Raw genomic sequence first — 12,580 nt, 5'->3', positions numbered from 1 at the left:
TACTAGTTACACTGTAGAGAGAGAGCGAGAGAGAGAGAGAGAGAGAGAGAGAGAGAGAGAGAGAGAGAGAGAGAGAGAGAGAGAGAGAGAGACACACACACACAGACACACACACACACAGACACGCAGACAGAGAGAGAGAGAGAGAGAGAGAGAGAGAGAGAGAGAGAGACACACACACACACACACACACACAGACACGCAGACAGAGAGAGAGAGAGAGACAGACAGACAGACAGACAGACAGACAGAGAGACAGAGAGAGAAAGAGAGAGAGAGAGAGAGAGAGAGAGAGAGAGAGGGAGGGAGGGACCAGTGACGTGCTGTGTGGTAAAATGTTCCCATGACTCAAACACTTCTATGCAACAAGCTGACAAGGTGTGCAGCTAATCTGAGGAGAGGAATCTACTTTCAGTGGATTATTAAACACAGTAAGTATCCCAGAGGATATTTCCACGAGATGTCTTGTGTACTTTGATGTAATTGCTGATGTTACATTAATATACTCCTGTTTTATGTCGTGGGCCGGTTTGCTTGAAGATGTTTTAAGTAAGGCCTATCCAGTTCCCAGAAATGATGTCTATTAAGGGATTTGTGAATTTGACAAATCAAGTTAGTCGTATAACACAAAACAGTTGGGGCCAGTTTCTCAAAAAAAACAATAATTGTTACTTGCAATTGTTACATTTAATTCACTGGACACTTGTGGAAAAAACCTATACCTGAATTAATTTATGTCTCTTCTTCCCCAGGCCGTAAGCGAAGGTGAAACCGATCACTCTCAGCTCATGTTTGTCCAGAATCCCAGCCTTACATACCACTGTGCAGTTTCAGCAAGGATATCATCAAGTTAATCTCTAGCCTAAAGTCACGATGAGGAAGAAGACGCTGGACTTGTTTTACAAGGTTGTCATGTCGCTTCTGGAGAAAGATGTTTGAAGAAAAATGCTGTAGGACTCTTTCGTAGTGTCCTCAGTCAGAATGTGTCTTCCTGGATGGTACATTTGGTGCATTTTACTGACTCTACGCATGCCAGCCTTTGGTTTGGAGATTTCTGGATATGACCGCGATGAAGTTATTTGCTCACAGGTAGCCTACTGGAGGGCACACTGCTATGATACACCAAAGCATTTTCTGTGCTGCAGTATAGTACATGCAGTTTTTGTTGACAGATCACACATTTCATTTCCTTTTTAGTACTGGTGTAGCCTGCTGTGACGTTTTAATTTCCCTTTTCACTGATAAAGTGTTTTATTCGCAAACATTTAATTAAGCAGACACAGGGATATAACCATCTGTCTGCTTGTCACAATATTGGGCTGTTGTATGTGCATTAATCACTATATAGTCCTCTGAACAGCAAATATTTACCATCTAGATAACATTCAGTAAACATGTGATGCCACACATTAAACATATGTCTTTCTCCTTTTTCCATTTACATTTTCGCCTCCTTTTAGGGTCTCTCTGATTGCACCATGGAGGATGAGATGCCTCTTATTGTAGCAGAAAATGATGCTGTGGATGTCAAAAACCTGACTCCATATTTCAAGCTCTGCTGCAGGGACAGGGCGCCGTGCACATTATGTCTGGTGATAGACACAGAGATCAACATTCATCCAGATAAAGACATGGAGGATGAAGGCCACTCTGGGCATGATGAAGAAGATTATAGCGAGGAGACAGAGAGGAGTCCCAAAGGTATAAACTATGGCTACATGCAGCCTAATATCACGTTATTACTTGTTATTTAAGGACCATAGCGTTTGTTTTGTATGATTAAATTCATCAAACAATCCATTCCTTTATGTCACCACTGACGTCTTCCAAAGTATACCACAAGTGTTTTAAATATTTTCCTACCATCAAGGCATCTATTGCTTTAACTTTATTTCAGTTATGCCTCAAAATTAATTAACCCAACTGTTAAAGACTTTCAAATAGCTTGTAATAGGCATCATAGTGAACACATAACCTTTCTTTAATGTCAAAGTTACATTGCCGTCACATGTTGAGTGATAGTGGGAACTATTTTAAACAACACCCAAGATTTGACAGTCATTTGCTAAGGAGCGTGTTTTTTTGTAATTAGTTTTATTTTCAACTTGGACAAATGATAAACTGGTTAAAATGTTTACTGTGTTGATTTGAATGTAGTGAAGTACAATTTAAATCAGTGACAGTAAAACCCTGTGGTATGCTTGGCAGTACAATACATAGACTCAATTCATAGTTTTGAGGTGAGTTTCAAATGCTCTTCTTACAGTTCAATTACTCATGACTGTATCAATGAATTCTGAGCCCCACCTTGTCTCTGTTGCAACAGCGTCTGTGACACTGTGTTACTGTGCAGCACCTACCATGTCAGTGTGCAAGAAGGTGGAGTTTACGGTTAATCATGCTGCCCTTACTCAGGAAAACCAGGCAAAGGTACTGTAAACTCCCTGCACTGGAATATTAAGTATGTACCTTATGCTCACTTCCAGTGACCTTGTTTTATACTCTGTTTGTCTTTTATAGTTTTCTGTAGTGATTACTGAGCCAGCTGGGGTTTCCTTCAGCAGTCACGTGATTGTTTATCCTAAACTATCACATCTAAGTCAAGAAGTTGTTGTTCCTTCTCTAGATAAAGGTAAAGTGTGGTCTTTCAACTACAAAGCACCTGTTAAGCTCTAACTGGCTACTACCAGTAGTGACACATACCGTATTATCTGTTTTCAGTATGCTCCGAGAAGCTGAAGGAACGTGTGGAAGAGTGTTATGGTAAATATTCCCCACATAATACACATTATGGTTTACCTTGTGCCTAGTTGGTGTATTTGTCCATCTGGTGTATTAATTAACCAGCTCCCCCCCCCCCCCCCCCCCCCCCCACTCAGTGCCCAGGCTCAGCAGTGTAATCAACAAAGAGATGAATCGGGTAGAGCTGCAGTTTATTGACAGGATTAAGAGCGTCCCCTCTGTGTGCTTCCAGTATGAGCAGAATGGAAGATGTCAGGTCAGTGTTGTATCAGTGCATACCTTTGGTGGCAGTCACAGTTTGGCATTTTGCTTTTGTTTGTTTTTGCAGAGGTAAAGAAAGTATTCTAAGTAAGTAAAAGTAACAAAACAATAATGTAAAAAAATAAGTATTGCATTGGAAATATAACTTAAAAGTGAAAGTGCAAAGCATATTATCAGCAATAATTCACCCACAAAATGATCATTTGTATATCAATTACTAACCCTGTGTGACTTTTAATCATTGAAGAAAACTTTATTTTTCTCGAATGCCACCACGGTGAACGAAGAATCTAAATATGGAGAAAATTCTTGATGAAGTGAAGTAAATGGGGGGCCGCGTTTAACAACAGCAACACTTCCACGTAAATAGTTGTGCGCTTGCAAAACACATTACACATCCCTGCGAGTCCGGACAAATTCAAAATGTTTTAAAAACTAAAGCAAAAAGGCATGAGATTTACAATGACACTTGGATTAGAATGCACAAGTTGTGTGAGAGTTTGTAAACGGATGTTTTGATAAAGTGTTGCTGCTGTTAAACATTGCTCCCATTTACTTCAATTCATCAGGACTTGTTTGATTCTTCGTTCACTTTGGGGGAATATGAGAAAAAACAAGTTTTTAAACGGGGTGAGTAATTGATAAACAGATGTTCATTTTGTGGGTGAACTATTCCTTTAAAGTATAAGTAGTTAAAGAAACTCACTATGTACATTGGTCCTTTTACATGTTTATACGTGTGTTATTATTACTCATACATTAATATATAAGAAGGATTTTAAGTTGTAGTTAGGTGGAGGTGCAGCCAATTCTAACTGCTTTATATACTGTTGGGTAGTTTGATATAGATAATATATATATATATATATATATATATATATATATATATATATATATATATATATATATAAAATGTCAAACATTTGTAGAAAATGTACATCAAAATACCTAAAAGCCCAAGTTGACATATTTTATTTGTTTGTTTTGTCCAATCAGCAGTACAAAACCCAAATATATACAGTTTTCTACCATATATAAGTACCAAAATTAACATAAAATAAAACCAGTGAATGTTTGACTTTAAAGATTAATTAATAAAATGTATTTTCTGTCTGAAATTCAGCAGTAGTATAAAGTGGCATTAGATGGAAGTAAGTACACTACTTGAGTAAATGTTCCTATAGTCACTCTCCACCACTAGTTTCTCACTCTCATTAATAAACAATTTGTAAGTCTACCTATATAAAAGCCATGTTTAATGTGTGTGTGTGTTAAATGTTACTTTATAGATATGGAACAGGATGACCATCCCACTGTATGCTGTGACCCCCTGCATGTGTCTCCAGGTACCAACACTCAAACATCATGGTCACTTACAGATACCACATCAACGGTGTCGTGTCTACACAGACCTGTGTGTGTGTGTGTGTGTGTGTGCGTGTGCGTGTGTGTGTGTGTGTGTGTGTGTGTGTGTGTGTGTGTGTGTGTGTGTTTAGGCATGGGAGGTGAGTTCCGTGCGCTCTCTAAGCTGCCCTTTCTCTAAAACAGGTGAGACTGTCTCTTTTATTTTATTTCACTCTCCTTCTGGTCTCAGTTTACAGGGTGAGGGGGGCATGTTTTCCTTTAGTATGCTGATGTTTCCTATGTGTCCATTCCAGATTTCCTCCAAAGGAACATATGGCAGAATGTGTCAGTGTCTGTAGGCCAGGGTCAGGTGAACAACCACTGCACAATGCTGTCGTGGAACCTGTCTGCCCCCTGCAGGCTGGAGGGTGAAGTGTGGCCCTGCCACAAAGAGAACAGCTGCAGGGAGATGAAGGGCTTCAGACAACAGCTGGCAAATGGCACATGGAGACAAAACAGCAAGGATCAGTGGGTAAGAAATATTAATACTGAAATACTTCTTATGGTTTCTGAATCTATGAATGGCTTAGCTCCTTCCGACTCACTGAATACACACACAGATCCCTTACATAATCAAACGGTCTCCTCAATATAGCTATAATTTATTTTTAAGCAGTTTAAGGTGCCAGGCACCTTCTGTGGGTTTGAATGATGTCTGGCTACGCAGCGTGAGTTTGTAATAACTGACCCAAGGTTTATAATTGTGTCTTCTTCAGGAGAAAATAGGGGTGTTTGAAGAAATCAACCTTAAGCTTGCATCATGTGTGATGGTAAAGTATTCACATCCGTCCTCATGTGAATCATATATATACTTTACTGACGTTAAATAACTCTTTAATGTTTATCCATTTGTGCAGGTAAAAATAAAAGGAATGGGACATGAGCTGGGTCCATTCTGTTTTAAAAACAGTGAGTCTGGCACATTTACATTTATAGAATTGATGCAGGTTGGGACATATTTTGCTAAAATACAGAATGTTTCTTGAGCTTTTTATAAACAGGGTTTTTTTATTTGTACTCCTTGCAGCTGACAGGACGCACTGGACCCTCCTGGTTGTTGGTATCATGCTGCTGGTTTTCTTGACTGTGCTCGTATCTTATCTCCGTCATGACTTCGTCAAGAGTGAGTTTTATTCTTTTTTTTTTTTTTTTTTTTTTGCATTAAGTGTGTTAAATATGTAACAATAATAGGACAAACATACCGTACATGAAGAAAAGAGAGCAATGACTAAGTTCTCTGCTCTGGAATTTGTATCCAACCCGAGATAAAATATGAATAACAACTTGATCTGAATTTCCTCAAAGAACAAATCTTGTTTACTAGATCTGGGAATTGTTCAAAAAGTCTGCACTGCTCATGCATATATTTTATTATTAATGTTTGGCACTGAAATTATAAACACCCCTTTAGTGTATTTTTGCTAAACCCTGGTATGTTTAGTCTTAATTTTTTGGCTTTTATAGAATGGGTGTGGAGCTGGCATCATGGTGGATTTGTAAAGAGTGAGTATTTTCTTGTAATACCAATATTTATAATACAAATAAAAAATAACAATAGGTCATGATGGAACAACTCTGAAAATCATTCCCTTGTTTTTCCTCTCTAAAGTTGGCAGAAAGTGTCATGTGGTGTTGCTGAGCCCCCCAGATGTGGATAATGGTGTTTCGGAGTCGGTATGTCAGCTCGGCTCGCAGCTCTTTAACCAGGGCTTCAGTGTGTCTGTGGACCAGTGGATCAGGAAGGAGCAGTGCAATCTGGGGCCTCTGCCATGGCTGCACTCCCAGCTGCTGGAGCTGAAAAGCCTGGGCGGCCGAGTTCTGCTCGTCTTGACCCGAAAAGCCTTGGAGAGGATAGAGGAATGGACCCATCGAAACAAAGAGGTTATCAAGATGAAGGGGGAAGACAAGGGTCTCCCTCAGATGTGTTCCCCTTACTCTGATGTGTTCACAGCCTCCCTGTGCCTCATCCATGCGGACAAGCAGCTGGGAAGAGCTGGAGAACGTTTTATTTTGGTGAAATTTGACTCACATCCAAGCAGTGACAGGAGTCTACCAGAGCTTCTTCGGGGGTTGCCCCTGTTCCAGCTTCCCTCTCAGACCCAGGCCCTCTTGAAAGAGCTCGCTGTGGGAGGGACACGGGAGGGTATCAGGGAATGACATGGACAGGGTGGAAATGGAGTGCCTCAGGTGGATTGAGAGCAAAGACCAAAGAAGGACCAGACCAGCAGAAGGCATCACACAGTAAATATGTTGGAGTTGAGAAAAACTTGGAGACAAAGCCTTTGAAGCACCCATACATTATTGTTGCACATTATTGCATTATGCATTATATGTTCATATAAATTGTGGATGAGATAAACATAGGACATTATTAAAGGCTGGCTGGTAATAATCTATATTGTTGTTATTTTCAAGAAATGCCATGAAATGACCAACAATAATAGGTTAGTGCATCTCCCAATACTTACCGACTTCACCTCCCCATACGTGTTAGCATCTTAGGCAGCAGGAAGGAGTTTGGACTGACTCAAATGTTCATTGTTATGAAGGCAAATACCACAAAGTGAGAGACTGTCAAAGTGTTTTATTAGTTTTGGACAATAAGAGTGGTCTACTATGTCATATAGTTATATCAGGCTTTGGCTAAACCTGCATACACTTTATTTGTCTATTGTTTTGAGGATCAAATCATTGTTTGTTTTTGTTTTTTTCATGGGATTTGTTGACCACAAGAAAATATACATAAACATAGAATAATATCAGACTTATACTTTAAGCTTTACAATGTTTAACATAGCATCTCACAAACTAATTTTATCCATGTACTGTAAGTCTGTCAACACTTGGCTATATATAAATGTGCTTATTTTTGTACATGCAGGATCCCGGATTGTGATTGGCCAGCTCTCGGTGAAGGGCGCTGGATTTTATTAGCGCAGTGTCGTCAGTTTAGAGAAGCGCTTGCTTAAAAATTTCGTTACATCCCAAAGGGGCGGTGCTCTGATATTGGTGCATGCTCCGCCCGCTCGGGAGTTTTGGTTTGTTTTCTGTAACAAACCACAAAGGAATATCACAAACGCGTCTCGGTTGTATTCAACGCATTTAAACTTTAAAAAGGACGACACAGTTCAGACTCAGTCAGGACACAGACAGGAGGTAAATAAAACCCTTAACGCATGTCTAAAGTTTGTTTTGAGGTCCTCTTAATGATTGGTGTGTTTTACTTATGTAAATGTGTAGAAGTATTATTAGCAACAAGTAAAGTCAAGAAAGAGGCCTCAAAATAAAAACATCAAGCATATGCAATACAGTGGGATAACAATAAGGAAATAAAACAACATATAGGCCTATATATACGTACACCCAATGCCTATGCACACTTACATAGGAGCGAGGGGTATGTGTGTGTGTGTGTGTGTGTGTGTGTGTGTGTGTGTGTGTGTGTGTGAGTGTGTGTGTGTGAGTGTGATCATATTTTGTTGTTTTATGGCATTTAAAAATAAATGTAAGAAATGTTGTCTGTACATGTATAGTTGTGTTTGCATGATTATAAGTGTATGGGTGCATATGATTTTAAAGATAGATGTATATATTTTTATATTTTTATAAAGTACAATCATGTAAAGATATATTTATATTTTATTATGTATGTACCCTAATTATGATTCTATTAATTAGTTAACTGTGAACATGAATGTTAATAATCTGTTTGTGTGACATACTATAGCACAAGTTTCAAAGTGTTGATGACTTTTGTTAGTCAGCATATTATTGAGGGCAGTACAGGAAAGGTGTACTGCAGTTATCCACCACAATCTCTATGGTTTGGTGTACTATACTATGACTGATTATAACATTTGCTATGAACTACAATACTATGACTTTCTTGTTGTCCATCTATGTATTTGTGCTGAAAAGAATAACATACTGTACCAAAAACTAATTCCACTGGCCTTGGTTGTGTTTCTAATAAACAATCTATCCATCTTATGATATTATTTTTTGTTATCGCATACTCTGACGTTTTTTTAAATCACATACTAACACACTATACTAACATTTGTATCACATACTTTACTATGACCTTTTTAAATTACATTTCAATGTTATACTATACTATTTCTTTAGGATTTATAATGGCATACTATACTTTTTATCACATTCTTTGTGTGATAGTATATTATGACTTTTTATTAATTACATTTTACTGTCATATTGTGACTTCTTTGTGACATTTTAATGTCATACTGTACTATTAACTTTGTTTTAATATCATATAATACAAGGACTTTTATTTGACATTTTTATGACATACTGTACTACTCTTTGACTTTATTTGTGAAGTTGTTGTTTTTTGACATACTATGCTATAACTTAAGTACCTGGGCTTTCACCTGGACTCCGACCTCGGCAGGGACACTCACATTGAACAGGTAGTGAGGGAAGCCTCTATAACAACTCCACTTTCTGACTGTTCTAGCCACACACACGGCCTACTTTGCCAGGACCTTGTCACCATCCACACTGCTGTGGCCAGAACATGTCTGGAGTATGGTAGTGTCCTTTTGGTGTTGTGCAATACAATCCAGGCTGCACTGCTGGAGAGGGTGCAAAAGAGGGCCCTCAGGATCATCTCCAGAGGCTGCACCCCACCAACGCCTCCCCCAGGTCTTCAGAGGAGGAGGGAACAGGCAGCCATTCAGTTGGTCAAAGAGATGACACAACATCCAGTCCATGATTGGCCCCCACAGACGAGAGCAAAAAGTACTGATACTGACAGACTGCTACGGCGCAGGCATACACACAAGATTACTCACACACTAACACTGGTCATAGGACTGAGAAAGCAGGAAGGTTTTGAGCTTAGCTTTAGATGTACCTACAGTTTTTATATGGTGTAATATTTTAGACGAGATAAACAACTTTATCTTGTGGATGTGACGGGACAGATGGGAGTGTGGATGCTTCACAGGAACCCGCTGCAGGCTGCTTGGTTGTGTTGTCTGTTGGCTGTTCAGGTGCTCAGCTGTCCAGATAGCTGCAGAAAGTGTTCAGGCCCTGAACATGACCAGTGTGAGGAATGCAGAGCAGGATGGACACTCCATAATTACACCTGTGTAGGTACTGTACAGAGCTTATCTTCACATACATTTATGGCACAAGACAAGCAGACTAATGTTTTAAATGTTTATATGTTTTGATTTGTTTCAGACGTTGATGAGTGTGGCACTGAGCTGGGTATCTGTCCTACAAACAGCTACTGCTTTAATACAGATGGTTCCTTTAAGTGCAGAGGTCAGTAGGTTAGAATATGTGTAAAATACACAAGATGTAGGCTTCTTCTATATAAATGAAATAAAAATAAATAGTGGAAAAATACTAATCATAATTTATCGGGGGTTAGGATGACATCTTTAAAATCCTTGTATTGCCCAACCAGCAGTTCAAAACCTAAAGATATTCAATTTAAAGTGATATTAAAGAAAGACAAGCAGCAAATCCTCATCTTTGGGAAACGTCTTAGACTTTTCTGATCTAATCTTTTGTGGCTTTTTTCACTCATATACATTGTTTTATAAATGAAGAAATGAAATGGTCACTCTATCCTCAGACTGTGACCCGGCCTGTGTGGGATGTATGGGTAGCGGACCAGCACGCTGCAGAAAATGTGCCTCTGGGTACACACTGACAGGGTCCAAGTGTTTGGGTAATGGCCTAAAAGGGAATATTTGTAAAGCATTATTTCATCAACATACATTCATTATGAGCTGCAATAACCTACAAGTCTCTGATGAGATAACATCATGTGCCTCTCTTTGTTTTTCTCAGATATAGATGAATGCAGTGACAGAGTACTCGCCTGTCATGGTCTGGATGAGATTTGTACCAACACCGAAGGCTCTTTCCGCTGTGACTGTGCTGAAGGACTCATCCATAAGGACGGTGTCTGTGTGAAGAAGCAGCAGTCTGGTGAGTCTCGTCATACACGATCACGTGAGCAGCTAACCTCGCTGCAACCTCTCACATGTTTATCTCCCTGTGCAGGTGTTCAGGAGAAAGGTCTGTTTGAGGATATCCAGGACGACGAGGTGGAGGTGCTAAAGCAGATGCTCTTCGGGGTGGTGCTTTGTGCTCTGGCCACACTGGCTGCGAAGGGAGATTTGGTCTACACATCTATATTCATGGGAGCAGTGGCAGCCATGGCAGGGCACTGGCTTTCTGACAAGGGGGACCGTTTGTTCAACAACTTCCTAAAGGGACGGTAAAGCTCAAAAGTTTTGCAAAAATAACTTTGGCAAAGGCTATAAACAATCACTGTTCCGACAAAGCAGGTGAATCTTGAGCATCTACCCACAATAGAAAAGAACATCCTTTATTTTATATTTGAAGCATATGTAATGAAATCAAAGTTTTAGACAAAGGTGAGTTTTCTGTCTCTGCAGTATGATTCTTCTTCACAACACAGTTTTTAGACATTATTTCTTTTCAGTGGATGGAGTTTGTTTTATCACAAACTCCAGTCACTGATGAAGATTGTGACTGTGAGATTAAGTCGAAAAAGGTTAAGGCGTTAGGGTTATCGGTTGAAGAGAAAAAAAAATACTTTTGTCCAGCTGTACCACTTTTTGAACTGTGCTAAAAAAACTGTGCTTTTCTTTAGATTGATTAAAGAAGAATGTACAGCTCGTATTAGATTTGCTTCCTATACTGCCTCTATGACACTGTATTTGCACTGTCTAAATATAAAGTTGTAACATGTACTACAATAGTATAGAGGAACATTTCAATGCCTCTTTTCTCCATATGCCCATGAATGTCTTGAGAATATAAAACACTAAAATAAATATGTCCTGTTTTAACATACATACCCAGGTTTCCTCTTTTATCATTATTAGAATAAGTTACCAAGTTAGCTAAATTGTTGCTATTCTAACCACATTTGGTTTTAGAGTACCAAGTACAGGACTGAATTATTGTAATAAATTATATGAAACTGAAACTGATGTGAAATCAATGCAACATTGTACTTACTAGTACAGTATCATACCATGATGGTAATAGGACTAATATATATTAGAATTAACTTATAAGAGTTAACTGATTCCAACTTTGAGTAGAAAATTACAAACCGAGACAGAAAGAAAGTCACCTTTATTTGATGGATATAAACAAGCTGGCCAACACTCAATAGTAATATTCTGATACAGCACATACAATAGCAAACCGGGGCACTAAGGACAGCCTCCTAGGTTTAAAAAAAACAGAAAACATCACTGTGTATCCATGCTTCATTCAAAACTTTGAGTCAATCTCGCTTTTTTTTTTCTTTAGGGACTTCGTCTGATAAAGTTTTTTTAAATGGATTTTTCTCTTATGCATTCATAACTTGCACAGACACACAGACACACAGACACACACACACACACACACCCATAAAAGCAGCTATGCACACACACTCACTCACTCCTCTCTCTTTTCTGAATACATTTACACAAGCAACCCCAAAAACATGCTGCACTCTCACAAAACTGCACAGGCTGTCTACTAAGGGGACACAGTAAGTGAGACACACATCACTCTCAAACACAACATCACACCGTCACAATGCACGATGCAGATGCAAGTAATGAATGAGGAATGATGCTTCATGGAAGATTAGCTCACGTTCACACAAGTGATCATTCAGCATGCTGGACACTCACATTTAACTTGTTCCTAGGTCTTTACTGTACAGCTCAAAACATTTACTTATACAAATAGTACAGTCTCAAACTGGCATATTCAATAAGCTGAAACAATAGAAAAAATAAAGCTAACTTAAATACAAAAATGAAGAATAAAAAAGTAAACAATATTTGTTCTGTCAAAACAAAAATGTTTCTGGCATTGGTCACAGTGATTTGTTTAATCCAAAGTTTTCAGCAACATACAGTAAAAGAAAAACAACCTGTATATAACAATAAAGTGAAAATGTATGTTAGGCTTGTCACACCGTTTTCTCAAAGGCCTTTGAGAATTACTGGTGAACCTACAGGCCTTTCAACTCAAGTCTTTTTTCTACAAGGCTGCTTCTAGGCACAGATGCAAACTTGACTTCTTGAGTCCACCTCACACTGAGTGCGATGTTCGTCATTCACAACCAGGATTAGTCTTTCGTCTAAGCCCAGGAAAC

General features: G+C 38.9%; 2 protein-coding genes across 2 annotated transcripts; both read left to right on the top strand.

Moving 5' to 3' along the window:
* Window positions 1-963: 963 nt before the first annotated feature.
* Window positions 964-7,012, top strand: il17rc (interleukin 17 receptor C). Its single transcript, XM_029430729.1, is given in 15 exon segments — window positions 964-1,089; window positions 1,461-1,701; window positions 2,327-2,430; window positions 2,521-2,632; window positions 2,722-2,763; window positions 2,880-2,998; window positions 4,293-4,349; window positions 4,500-4,551; window positions 4,662-4,879; window positions 5,124-5,177; window positions 5,265-5,316; window positions 5,435-5,530; window positions 5,872-5,910; window positions 6,017-6,559; window positions 6,562-7,012. Coding segments are annotated over 15 exon segments (2,025 nt in total). The 5' UTR covers window positions 964-981; the 3' UTR covers window positions 6,750-7,012.
* A 192-nt stretch (window positions 7,013-7,204) lies between these two features.
* On the top strand, window positions 7,205-11,253 carry creld1a (CRELD disulfide isomerase 1a). Its single transcript, XM_029430730.1, has 7 exons — window positions 7,205-7,563; window positions 8,888-9,171; window positions 9,357-9,528; window positions 9,619-9,702; window positions 10,019-10,114; window positions 10,237-10,377; window positions 10,453-11,253. Exons 2-7 carry the CDS (start codon window positions 9,142-9,144, stop codon window positions 10,671-10,673), a joined length of 744 nt encoding a protein of 247 aa, XP_029286590.1. The 5' UTR covers window positions 7,205-7,563; window positions 8,888-9,141; the 3' UTR covers window positions 10,674-11,253.
* The last annotated feature ends 1,327 nt before the right edge of the window (window positions 11,254-12,580 follow it).

Source organism: Cottoperca gobio, chromosome 5 (genome assembly GCF_900634415.1).
Source record: "Cottoperca gobio chromosome 5, fCotGob3.1, whole genome shotgun sequence".
Classification (NCBI taxonomy): domain Eukaryota; kingdom Metazoa; phylum Chordata; class Actinopteri; order Perciformes; family Bovichtidae; genus Cottoperca; species Cottoperca gobio.
This window is presented reverse-complemented; position numbering and strand designations above follow the sequence as displayed.